The sequence below is a fragment of the Penicillium robsamsonii genome (assembly GCF_028829455.1).
Source record: "Penicillium robsamsonii strain IBT 29466 chromosome Unknown utg000006l_segment0_segment0, whole genome shotgun sequence".
Classification (NCBI taxonomy): Eukaryota; Fungi; Ascomycota; class Eurotiomycetes; order Eurotiales; family Aspergillaceae; genus Penicillium; species Penicillium robsamsonii.
Window position 1 is genome coordinate 1 of NW_026643224.1, and position 12,101 is coordinate 12,101.

General features: G+C 48.2%; 5 protein-coding genes across 5 annotated transcripts; 3 read left to right on the top strand and 2 right to left on the bottom strand.

Moving 5' to 3' along the window:
* Nucleotides 1-912: 912 nt before the first annotated feature.
* N7447_009711 (wax synthase family protein) lies at nucleotides 913-1,476 on the top strand (the record flags this gene model as incomplete). The annotated part of the gene is made up of 1 exon (XM_057233973.1): nucleotides 913-1,476. One exon carries the CDS (start codon nucleotides 913-915, stop codon nucleotides 1,474-1,476), a length of 564 nt encoding a protein of 187 aa, XP_057081257.1.
* A 1,319-nt stretch (nucleotides 1,477-2,795) lies between these two features.
* On the bottom strand, nucleotides 2,796-3,808 carry N7447_009712 (uncharacterized protein; the record flags this gene model as incomplete). The annotated part of the gene is made up of 5 exons (XM_057233974.1): nucleotides 2,796-2,991; nucleotides 3,043-3,215; nucleotides 3,300-3,387; nucleotides 3,450-3,673; nucleotides 3,731-3,808. The coding sequence occupies 5 exons, from the start codon at nucleotides 3,806-3,808 to the stop codon at nucleotides 2,796-2,798; spliced, it is 759 nt and encodes a 252-aa protein (XP_057081258.1).
* Nucleotides 3,809-5,083: 1,275 nt separating this feature from the next.
* Nucleotides 5,084-5,463, top strand: N7447_009713 (uncharacterized protein; the record flags this gene model as incomplete). The annotated part of the gene is made up of 2 exons (XM_057233975.1): nucleotides 5,084-5,355; nucleotides 5,412-5,463. 2 exons carry the CDS (start codon nucleotides 5,084-5,086, stop codon nucleotides 5,461-5,463), a joined length of 324 nt encoding a protein of 107 aa, XP_057081259.1.
* Nucleotides 5,464-6,630: 1,167 nt separating this feature from the next.
* Nucleotides 6,631-7,861, top strand: N7447_009714 (putative C6 transcription factor; the record flags this gene model as incomplete). Its single annotated transcript, XM_057233976.1, has 4 exons — nucleotides 6,631-6,847; nucleotides 6,883-6,982; nucleotides 7,044-7,166; nucleotides 7,198-7,861. The coding sequence occupies 4 exons, from the start codon at nucleotides 6,631-6,633 to the stop codon at nucleotides 7,859-7,861; spliced, it is 1,104 nt and encodes a 367-aa protein (XP_057081260.1).
* A 1,863-nt stretch (nucleotides 7,862-9,724) lies between these two features.
* On the bottom strand, nucleotides 9,725-12,004 carry N7447_009715 (putative Ste20-like serine/threonine protein kinase; the record flags this gene model as incomplete). Its single annotated transcript, XM_057233977.1, has 5 exons — nucleotides 9,725-10,487; nucleotides 10,551-11,397; nucleotides 11,458-11,774; nucleotides 11,842-11,872; nucleotides 11,953-12,004. 5 exons carry the CDS (start codon nucleotides 12,002-12,004, stop codon nucleotides 9,725-9,727), a joined length of 2,010 nt encoding a protein of 669 aa, XP_057081261.1.
* Between the last annotated feature and the right edge of the window lie 97 nt (nucleotides 12,005-12,101).

The following is a 12,101-nucleotide window of genomic DNA, read 5'->3' on the forward strand; positions in this document are numbered from 1 at the left end:
TGGATAATCGAGTGGAATATATCTTTTGAGAACTTGGTGGCTGTGCAAGTGGTTATAGTTTTTGAGAATTTGTGTTAGATATTGCCGATAAAGACCCTAGGGTCCGGTAGATATGCTGTCATTTCCTAAAACCGTCAACAATCAATTTATCATTCGCTTAAATAAAGTAACAAATTGATTTTTTAAGTCATATCGCCGTCTCAATTGAAGCCAGTTCTGGTTATAATACTAGTAAGATACTGAAACAAGAGGAGCCCTGGAATGAGACTATTATGACCCCATGACAAGTCGTGGGGCAGCTTGACGTACGGCCGGGGGCCAATTGAGGCTATATAACCCTCATTCCCAGTATTTTCCCCCAAAGTCGACTCTGACCTCTTCAAACGCTATCCAACTTCGTTTGCACAAAAGGAAGTCATGTCTTCACTTTCTCAACTCATCCTTCCGATCGCGGCCTATTACAACCTTTTTTCCTTTCCGTTGGTGCTTTCTTCTACTTAGCCAATATCCCTTGTCCCCAAAGAGTTATTCTATCACCCTTGATGTACATTCCCGCCGGTGTATCCTTCACCACATCAAATTGGTGGCCGGGAGATTTAAACAGTCTATGGGGTCTACTTCTCTGCATTTGGGTGGGACACTCTACATCACTGCTATTTATTGAGGACTTGCGAGTATGGGAAGACGGCGATTACTTAGACCGCATTTCCAAGCTTGCTCCTCACATCCCCGGCAAATATTACAAAGGATTAAAGCTCTGGAATAATCCACTGCTTCTCGGGACGTCTTACCAATTTGTGAAAATTCCCAAGTCAACTACAAGTTCCTCGCCATCGTTGGCCAGATTCACAGTGATTCGCTTGGGGAGAAGTTGCTGCATACGTGGGGATGTGCCTATTCCCACATAAAATCATGGATCTTCCCTGCAGCATTTATGCCTCTCCGGATAGACGAGTTTGGCCCGTTACACTAGTCTACTTCCGACGTTTTTATCGTCGCAGATTGTTCCTGTCACCATCCGAGAGACATTGCTGCGATATTGCGTTCGTCTGCTGGTGGACATTCTCCGCTGTCGCCATGCTTGATTCAGCACACGCTGCACTCTCGCTAGTTTCTGTCAGTCTCCTTCGTTTTGATGAACCATATGAGTGGCCGCCGATTTTCGGACCACTCAGCCAGGCATGGAGCATCCGACGCTTTTGGAGCAAGTTTTGGCACCAGATAGTTCGTCGAACTTACACAAACTACGGTGAATGCATTTCGCGCAAGATATTCCGTCTTCAGCCTCGCTCGTTGCCGGACAAGGTTTTCGTTATATTCATGATGTTTTTCTCTCTGAAGGTCTCTCATGCTGCTGTTTCGTGGCAGCTTGGTGACCACTGTGGTTGGTCATTGGATATATGGTGGTTTTGTGCCAATTTCGTTGCTGGGCTTTTGGAGGTTATTGTGACGCAGTTGTTTTGTGAGTCTTTATGAAGAAGATTGGACAGAAATCCCGATTAGGTTGGTTGGATGAAAGTATTTGGAGCAGAATCTGTGGGTTTATTTGGGTGTTTTCTTTCATGTTTCTGGAGTATTCCAAAGTGGCAGTATCAAGCTCTATTGCCATCTTGGTGATGCGTTGGGACAGACAAGATAGAGTATAGGATAAACGTCTTCAAGATTTACTAGTTGCGTCCACCAACGGAATTGATGAATTCGATTGAATTTGTTTCATCCACTTCCCTCAAGGTCTTATTCTCTGTTGTGGGTGGGATACCCAGGGCAAGATTTTAGCAAGCGGAAGGATAATCCTTACTGTGCTTCGTTGTCTTATTTGCATATCATTCGATTGTGAATGTATTGTCGAATGCACCCTGTTAGATTCAAGGATTGTACGCCTTGTAAACCTGCAAGCCCGCCTGGATACTCTGCACACGAGACCGAACAAAACGGTTAAAGAGATGGCGACCCAGAGCGGTTACCATTGACTTACATCGCGTCTATCATTCCACCGCGGTGACATTCGACGGCGAGCCTCATCAAATTCGGTTTTCAGGATGACAGCCGATCATGCCAGTATTTATAGTCCCGTATGCGCCTGTCCACCTTGCCACAGCGCAATATGTTTTTGTCCAATTCCTAAATAGCTCATATCAAAGGTGCCATAGTAACAATATTCGGGTATAGATAGCCCTGGGCACTATCGAGTTTATAAAACTATCGATTTAAAATGGAGAAATAATCTCATGCTTATAAGGGCTTGTACACAGGTTGGCGCGATGGACCCAGAAACCTGCCGTATAATGGATAGGAGATGGTAATCAGTATGAGATGGAATTTAAAGGATCCTAAAATCCGATATGTATGTACATGGCTCTCGTATAATGCGTAAATAACTGATAAACATGAAATAAATCAAAGACAAAAAGCAAAAGATTCCACCTAATTTACGCAGAGCCGTTGGCTGCCTCCTCGTTGTCGAACGCGTAGGGACTTTTGGGGTGCGGTGTAAGGATAGCAGCGGCAGGGATGAGGGAGCAAGAGGGATTGAGCTCAGACCAAAGCCAGGCTTGTCCAAGACAGAGACGTCAAGGTAGCCGTTGATAGAGGTGGCTCATTCAAGAAAAGGTTACCAAACACAGGCTGGACGGTGTGGCCATCAGCAGAGTTGGCAAGGTACTCCTAGGAAGGGACTGTTGGATTGGGAGACGACAAAGTGGTACGAGTAGGGACCGGAGGCGTGGGGCACAACGGGAGATCGTAAGCAGCAGCCATGGCAGAGACGCGGGCAGCTCGGTCATTCCACCAACCCATCACATCGGGCTGGAGGATGTCGACATTGCACGGCCCTCAATCAACTTGCGGAAGCCGTAGCGGGAGTACTCGTGCTCGCCGGTGGTGAAAGTGACACTGGGGTGAGCGCGCTTGAGGAGATGCTTGGCCGTCGAAGTCTCAGGTGAAAGGCACTCCCTCCCACCAGTCAATATCGAGCCCAGCAGCTTCGCAGCACTTTACTAGCTGGATTGTGTAGTTGACAGTCAAGGACATGTAGCAGTCCACGCGGAGAGGGAAGTCAGCACCGACTTTCTCGCGCGCTGCTGGCGCAGGTATTCAACGTTCTTCAGAAGACCCTCGGTACCCTCGTCAGGACCGTGGGGCAAAGGCGACCTTGGCGCCGATGAAGCCGGCAGCCTTGCAGACCGGGCTCGGGACCAGTGCAGTAGAAGTTCAATCTAGTCGAGTTGCACCTCCAATCATTTTGTAGACGGGCTCGTTGCGGATCTTGCCCTGCAGATCCCCTGAGCCAAGTCAATGACCGAGATCACGGCGACGGGCAGACCCTTGCGGCCATTAAACATGGAGGCGCGGTACATCTTCTCGAAGAGGTCGTTGGTATCGCGGGGTCTGTCGAAATATAGTCCGTCAGTAAGGCCCATTGTTCTATGTATATGAGATGGTATACATACCGGCGCCAATCAGGAAACGGTTGAAGTGTTGCTCGGTCAACCAGCATGCAGGGGGACCCCCCAAAACCAGTTGCAAAGCCCTTGGTGCCATCAGTGGCCTCAATCTCCACGCAGAACGATCCCAGAACATTGATGCCCCATGATGTTCGCGAGCCACGGAACTGTGCCCATTTGGTCATAGGGGTGGAGATGTTGCTGTCGATCAGCCAGTGGCCTCCCTTGACCTATGTAGATAGTTAGCATACAAAATATCAAGACCATTGACACCTCAGAGCTCTTACATTGTGGTAGTCACCGCCGGAGCCAACACCGTCAATGATGAAGGTGCGAACTGCCTTAATGCGAGGAATTCTATTCATTGAACCCGCATGATGTATGAAATGAAGTCTCAATGAAAAATGACTCAATATTTGTCCACGAGAGAAGATAGAGAAAGAGAAATGAGCAGAAATCCAACAATTGCGGGGGATTCATGTCTATTTCAACGAATTCCACATGCCAGGGAGCTCGGTGCATTGCTACCCCAAGAGACGGAGAAACGGCGACTCGGAGAATTTGTTGCGACACATGTTTTTTTTAATGCGGGCTATATGCGGACCGGATAAATAAACTCTTGGAATCCCATAGAGTTTATGGGTTATAGTTTTTCAAATTTCAAAAGCCTTGGATGGGGAATTTTCTGAAGAACCATTTGGGAATTTCTCACGACCTTAGGGTTGTTCTCAATGATTATTATTATACCTGCACAAATTTATTATTAACGAGATTGTTATGGTATCAATATCTACCAGAATATCTAAAGTACGAATATATGATTCTATTTATCACTACATATGTATGTATAGATCTGGATATATCTTCACCGTCGATATAGATCGGGCAGCACCATAAGGTGATGATGCCAATTCACCCCGAAGTAGACTATAGTGACACATTGACAATGTTGGGCTAGCATATTTTGCAAAGAGTTAGCAGCTTCGAATCTTCAATTGAGTGCAAAGCTTGATATGTACAATGTAGTGAGGTGTAGGATTCGAAGCCACTTTTATGTTTGTATAAGGTGCCCGGTAAAGTTAACGCGTAGGAATCAAGACACAAGTACCTAACGCTCTTGTATGTACTTAACCTGCATTCCTTTGTAAGCAACCAATATCCTCATAGCACATTAGAGCACTACCCTATTAAACCAAATAAAACTTGCAGCCACTCCTGTGGACTGGCATTGTTCACTGATGTCTGTTAAACCGTTTGCGCACCCATTCCCCCCTCATTGTATAAATTGGTTGCTGACACTTCCAAATAATAGCATATGTTGTTTACTGGATTGTAATTAAATATCAAAAGAAGAAAGAAAGACAAAAGAAAGAAGAAGAAGGAAGAGCTAAAATCAGGGGATTCCAAAAGCGGAAAATGCTGGGTGCCACGACTTCTGCCTGAGGCCACTTAGCTCCATGGTCCGACCATTTCTGCTTCTTCTTTGCTTTTCCTTCCGGATTCAATGACTGTTGCAAAAGTAAACCCAAGAGTCCAAGGCCCCATCTATCTTAAAATATATTAGGTTACCCCAGCCTGTGAATCGGCCTTGCATCATGCTCGGTCCCTGATAGGGCGAATTGCTACCTCGCTAAATCAACATGCCGAACACTGCACTTCCCGCCCAGGAGACCCCATCCTCCAATCAGCAATTCGCGGACCCAAACCGAGATCAGAGTGCAGAGTATTCCTCGGATTCTGATAACGATCATGTTGGACTCAATGGCTCCACAAGAGCCTTGAAGCGAAAGCGGCCCCTCACTGTCTCGTGCGTACCTGAATCACCTCCGGCTACCCGTGTTTGCTTATGGAACATAACCCCGGCTAACCCTACCAAGATGCGAACTATGCAAGCAACGAAAATTCAAATGCGGTATGGCATAAAATGATTCTAGGCAAATATTTACTTTTCTAACATTGACCCACCAGACCGAATACAACCGAGCTGTGGCTGGTGTACCCGAAATGGCCAGCAATGTGAATATAGGGAACGAAAGAAGCCTGAGGCTGGAGAGCCGGGTATGGAAAGGAGTTAGAACAACGACTTGTAAGTAAGTTGGGATGCAGGGTCTGTTCGTCATCTATTTCATGTCTCACTCGTACCTCAGATCGATTGGAAGATATTATCCAATCGCAAGCTCGGCTTATTGAAATGCATATCCTGCAAAGCCAGTCTTCAATGGGCCGCCAGCTACCCCATACAGGGCCTCTTTCATATAGCTCTCCATCCGAGCCCGTCAGCAGTCCACGGACCCAGTCCTAGTACGGCTCTTTACTTCAACGACCCTGGGTCTGCTGTGACCTGCCCCTCACGCCGAGCGGATGTGTCTACCAACAGTCCATCAGATGGCCCTGTGAGGAATACCCCACATAATCATCTGCAACATGACATGTCAATGGTGCCAGTCGGCCAGTTGTTACATGCTCCAAAACGCACATCATGATTATGCAGGAAACGATTCGTCTTTGAAGGTTCCCGTCAACATATACTCAAACCAGGAGCATTCTCTTACTGACCCCGATCTGGATCTGCCACCATATGATTTGCTCTATGCTTTTGGTAGATCTCTATTTCGAACATATCAACTCCTGGTGCCCGATCCTCCACCGGCGAACAACTCTGGATACCTTCTTTGGCCCATCGCCACTAGACGAGGCAGACCGAATGGTGCTATATGCAATTGTGGCAACAACTCTGCGCTTTTCCTCTGACAACAGGCTTAATGACCAGAACAGAAAAGAGCTATCATGACTCGTCCAAACAAAAGGTCGTCTTGTATGGCCTGGAAAATTTCTTCGGTCAAGGCACTTCAGGCACTCGTGATTTTAGCTCTTGATTTGGTTGGATCATCCAATGGTCCACCAGGTTGGAAGCTACTTGCCCTGATCACCCGGTCTGTAGTTCAGCTAGGGCTGGCTGTGGAATCAAAGTCTTCTCTTATCAACCCAACTTATCCCTCAATCTATACTCTGAGAGCCGTCACTCTTTCAGAGCCAGACTCTTGGATTGAAGATGAGAGTAGGCGTCGTTTGTTCTGGATGGTGTACTTGCTGGACCGATATTCCACCCCCGGCGACCTGCGTTCAATTTCGCCTTGGACGATAGAGACATTGACCATAGAAACTCACTTGCAAGGATGATTATTTCATGAAGAACCAGCCTGTTGAGACACTTAGCGGTGGTTCCAATGCTCCAGTGACCGTGCGGATTATATCAGTAAAGCCGAGAACTGGGTCTTTCGGTCTCTATGTTGAAATCTTGGGTATCCTCTCACGTGGTTCACCTGTTCTTGAAACGGCCCGTGGATATCGGAGCTCTCTCCGATGTCGAGGATTCCCAGCGGCCACCTATGTGAAACTCGATAGTGAGCTAGTCACTCGTGGGAGTTCAATCTCCCAGCTGAATATGCCTACGAAAACTCGTCCCGACTGTTCAGTGGGTCCAAGCATGGCCGGGCTACGCACAGCGATTGGGTGCAATTGCATGCAACATACCAAACGTGAGTACATCGCACATCTTGATCGTTCTGTTCCAAGAAATTAACGAGTCAACCACTCTAGAGCTGTGATTCGTCTGCACTCCTCGGCAGCATACCCGACAACCCGATCTCCGATCTTCACGCCCTCATACAGTGCTAGCCAGCGATGCCTGTTAGCCGTCGAAAACATTCTATCAGTAACAAGGTTCGTTGTAGAGCACAGCATGCTAGACAAGATGGGCCCGCCCCTTCGCCTTCACTCTCTGGGTCTCAGCGCGCCTACTCCTCGTCCACGGTTCAACCATTGCACATACCGTCAGCCCCGATATTATCTTTTTTGTGGACACTCTATGCCAGTTAGGAAAATACTGGAAAGTCGCCGAGCGATACAGCAGCATCCTTCAACGCGTCCTGGACGAGTACAATGAGTATCAGCAATCGACCGCCATAGACGGCGAACGATCCACACCATCAACAGTCAAGATTCTCGCCGATATGCGTCGCTGTGCATTCGACCTGGACTTTTTGATCTCGCGTCAACCACGTGAATCACCTGCCGACAATGGCATTGGCGAGAGCCACCAGCCCCATCCACCCCCGGCGTCAATACCCGCCCGCAATTTCGCACCCAACGAACTTGAGTATCTCGATGTCTTTGGTTTCTTCAACGTTCCCCGTGTTCCTCCTGCGCGGGCTCCTGACTTGACTACTTCCACCCACTTGGAAATCCCAGATTCTGTGCCAAATCCGATGTCAATTCATGGATTGACGGACGCTAGCCTCGCGGCTCCGGCCGGGTCAGTAGCTGTTGGTGGTCATTCCTCCAATACGAATGAATTCAACATCACCAACTACTTGATTCCGACGCCGGAGACGGATTGGCTGTTCCGACCATCCTAGAGGCACAATCTACACCTTGCTTGCGCCTTTATTGGTTGCTTTTTGTCTAATGTTCGATGAAAACATTCCCCTCCGGCGAACACCGACGTCATGTGAAGACTGAGTGCGGTGGCGAACTCATACCATTTCCACCGTATTAGTTCAGCTAAACGGCCCTGGCATGCAGATCACCTTATAGACTCGACAAAGAAGGCATGTTAGCTTCTTGGGTTTTGCGGTCACTATTGAGTACACCTCGAATCTCTTTCTCTCTTCCGGTGTTGAGATGGCTCTGGATTTTACAGAGTACGAGCATGATATTAATAGCCAAGAGCGAATGTCACAATGGAAATTCGTGCCACCTTCTACCATAATAGATTTCGAAAAACCTATCATGGGGATTTTCCTCACTCCATAGCCTTCTATGGGCAAATTTTGCGTTTTCGTCCTCACAGCCTCTTTCATCGGTAAGGTCGATTTTCTTTGAGGATTTCGTGCTTCCGCTAATTTGGATAGAAAATCTGCTAGTCTGTTACTGTATCTCAGTACACGTCCTTCTGCCCCTTTTACCTTCCCCAAGTCCATTGAACCCCCCCTTGTTCGAATAAAGCACCAACGTCTGTGGAAAGTCAAGCCTCGTTTTCAGCGACTCATATCCACTTTCTCGCAGGGAGCCTGGATATAGAAGGAATGGGTCAAAAGAGAGAAAGAGTCTGAGAAGAAAGCCAGTAGATTGAGACTGGTGTGCTTTTCAACAAGTTCCAAGAGGAATTATGTCCTGATATAGACCACATGGGTGCTCAGATCTTGGCATCATGGGTGAATGCATTGCTTCTCATGTAAACCGAGACCTTGTGATCTGCGATCCATGCATTGAGAAACGGTATATATTATCTTACCAGAGATGGTCACCAAAGCCTACGCCATACCACATCCAATGCATTGCCTGTGCTATACTGGGAAGGATCTTAACTTGATATAGATACCACTGCCGCGTGACCTAGGACTTAAAGCGGGCCCATTTCAAACTCGCAACCTTCCAAGGTTAGAACACACTCCAGTGTATGAAACATATTGTGCCATCAGTTCATCCCTCGTTGGAAAATGGTGAGCTATCAACACTCCAGTAAAGCAATAATTGAAATGATATTCATTAATAATACATTAAAAAAGCTATCCGCAAGAAGGTTACGATCCCATCCATTGGTCCGACGCGAAAGCCATCAGCAAGCGCGTAGGTTCGTATCTTATATCGGTGTGTTGATCCCTACGTGTCGAGACACTGTTCTCTGGGCGAAGGTAGAGACGAAATCTCAGCCGCTGCTTTACTGGATTTCTTTGCAAATCAGCTGCAGCATCTGTTGCGTAATGATTTCTGCTTGTCCAGTTGGTTAGTCCCTCTGACCCTAAGACGAAAAAGGGGACACCTTGTTAGATTATCTTTTCATGGTTATAGAATGGAGATTCACTCTACTTCTCACGGCATCATTTTTATTTGAACAAAACATGCAGTTCTAAATAACTAGTGATGAGGATTAGTCAACCGTTAACAAAAGAAAAAGAAGAGGCAAGACCAGGTGAAATCAGTATCAATCTAGCATTTGATCTTCCATCGTGCGTGCCAATCAATGAGCCCTTTTTGCTGAGAGCAAAGCGAGAGCATAATACTCATTCACATAGTCATACAAAAGAAAGCGCAAAGTGAGAGCAGAGATGGGAGTTCCATTTGAAGTGTTAACTCCTACACATAACATACACATGAAAGAAATGGAGACCAAGGCATCCAGAAACAAAGAAAAGCAAGTGAAACGATGCAAAGTACAGGGCTAAGAAACTCCATCGAGAACACTCATTTCTACTCAACACAAAATTCAAACGCGTCCATTACGCGTCGGTACTGGGCTGCAGTCGGACGAGGACCTCCTCGAGGAACGCGTCGAGAACAGCATCAACACCACCGCCCATTTCAACAGGGCTCTCCATATCCCAGTGGTGGAGGCTGTTGAAAGCTCGAGCAATGTCTTCGGCAACCTTCTCCAGACCATGGTGGATGCGGACACTGCGGTCGAAATCCTTCTCCTGTTCTGGGGTAGCCGGGGGGTCGTTAGGGTTGCGTCCGGGTTCAAGACGGACGAGATGGTTGCGGCGGCGGTCCATGGCTGCACGGAGGGCCGGGAGGATCACAGTTCCACAAGCGGTTGCTCGCTCAGGCTCAGGGAGAGGTCGGGTGGAACGCTTTTGCTCACTGGAAGTGGGGGGTGGGAGGGGTGGAGCGGTGGGGGAAAGCATGGTCATCCATGTTTGCTGGTGCGCGCTTAGACTTGAGTCCGGAAACTGGCTTTGCGTGTTGCAGTGGCTCTGTGTGTCTTGGAAGAGCGACTTGAGGGATGCGCGGGGACTGTGGCTGGTGTCCCAGAGGGGGACCAGCTTGAGGAATACGAGGAGACTGTGGCTTTTGTCCCAGAGAATCAGCAATGGCGCGAGAAAGTAGAGATGACTGGTGCAGAATTTGACCAGATGGGGTGCGGTATTGGTCGTGAGGGGGGATGTTGGAGAGTTGCTTGGAAGGAGTTCCCTGGTTACTAACCGCGGAGCCAGGTTTGGCTGAAGAAGTAGTATCAAGTTTGCCAGGGTAGTGAGTCGCTGCCTGTGCGTATTGTTCGTTTGATCCCCTTGTGGGAGGGGTGTCTGCTATGGGTCTGCTAGCCACTGGAGGCGCGATTTTGCGTGAAGGGAGTGCAGTCTGGGATGGGCGTTGCTTGAGAGGGGAAGATGGTGCAGAGGGAGGAAGGGGGTTTTGGTGGGAGAAACATTGAAAGCAGGGTTTGGTGGGTTTGCTGTCACTTGAGCGTGTGACTGGGTTTGGGGTGTTCCGGCTTGTCGGGGTACCGCATCACACAGATCCCACTCCTCTGTCTCATTTGTTCGTACATTGTTGTCGGAACCTTTGACAGTAGGGCGCAACGGAGGGGCATGTGATTTTCCCACAGGACGAACAGTGCCGAAATCCCAGAGGTCTTCCTTTTCCTGGGTTCTGTCCTTTGCTGTTTGATCGGCTTCTCTATCATCATACCCATCATATTCGTCGTCGTCGTCTTGACCCCGATGAGTTATTTGCCAACGCTCTGCGCGCTCAATGAGTTCTGTCAGGTAGGTTGTTCTTTTGGCACGCTTCACAAACGGATGCTCCAGAAGCTCCTTGGCTGATGGCCGCTCCTTAGGGTCTCGGCGCAAGCATAGTTCAACAAACTGCTTGAAAGGCTTACTAAAATCGCCTACCAATGTTGGGGGCGGGTTCTTGGGAATCAAGAACAGCACTTTCATCGGGTGAATGTCGGCATAAGGAGGATCACCACAGGCCAGTTCGATCGCCGTGATGCCCAAGGACCAAATATCGGCCTTGTAATCATATCCAGATTGCTTGATGACTTCTGGGGCCATCCAGAACGGAGTGCCTACAAAGGTATTTTTCTTGGTCATCGTTGCCGACAGTTGTCCTGACACGCCGAAGTCCGCCAACTTGACTTGACCACTCGCGCTGAGAAGGATGTTGGCAGCTGCGATCAAAAGTGTTAGTCGCTACACATCGCCATTTCAACTAAGTGCGGTCTTCGTACCTTTGATGTCTCGGTGCAGCTTCTGGTCACTATGGAGATAGTCCAGCCCGCGCAGAAGCTCCCTCAGGATAATGGCAATGTACTCCTCATGGATCACACCAGGTCGCAAGAGACCGTGGCAGCTACCACCAGCGCAGAATTCCATGATGATCCACAGGTTGGACCCCTTCAAGTATGAGCCGTGGTACTTGGTGACATAGGGCGACTTCAGCTCAGACAAGATGGCAATCTCCTTGATGATATCGTCGACATCATCCTCGGCATTCTCGACATCAATAATTTTGATAGCCACTGATTCTCCGGTGCGTCTATCCAGACTAATTGTTCGAAACGGGTCAGCTGTTTATTGTACCAAGATGTTGATATGGAAGGTCTTCGACTTACCCTTTGAACACCTTACCGAAGCTTCCACCACCTACAAGATCACAAAACAGTCAGCAATCATATGATTATCATGACCCATGACCCTCAAGGCCCAAGGACCGAAAGACCTACCGATGCAAGTTTGCTTGGTGTAAATGGTTTCCGGATCGATGGGAGGCGGCATTGTGGCGATTTATCCAAGTCGCCGGAGGACAACGATGGACATGAATCAAGCTTTAATCTCTCGAGGCTAATGATGGGTTGTCAGATTCAAGACCGGC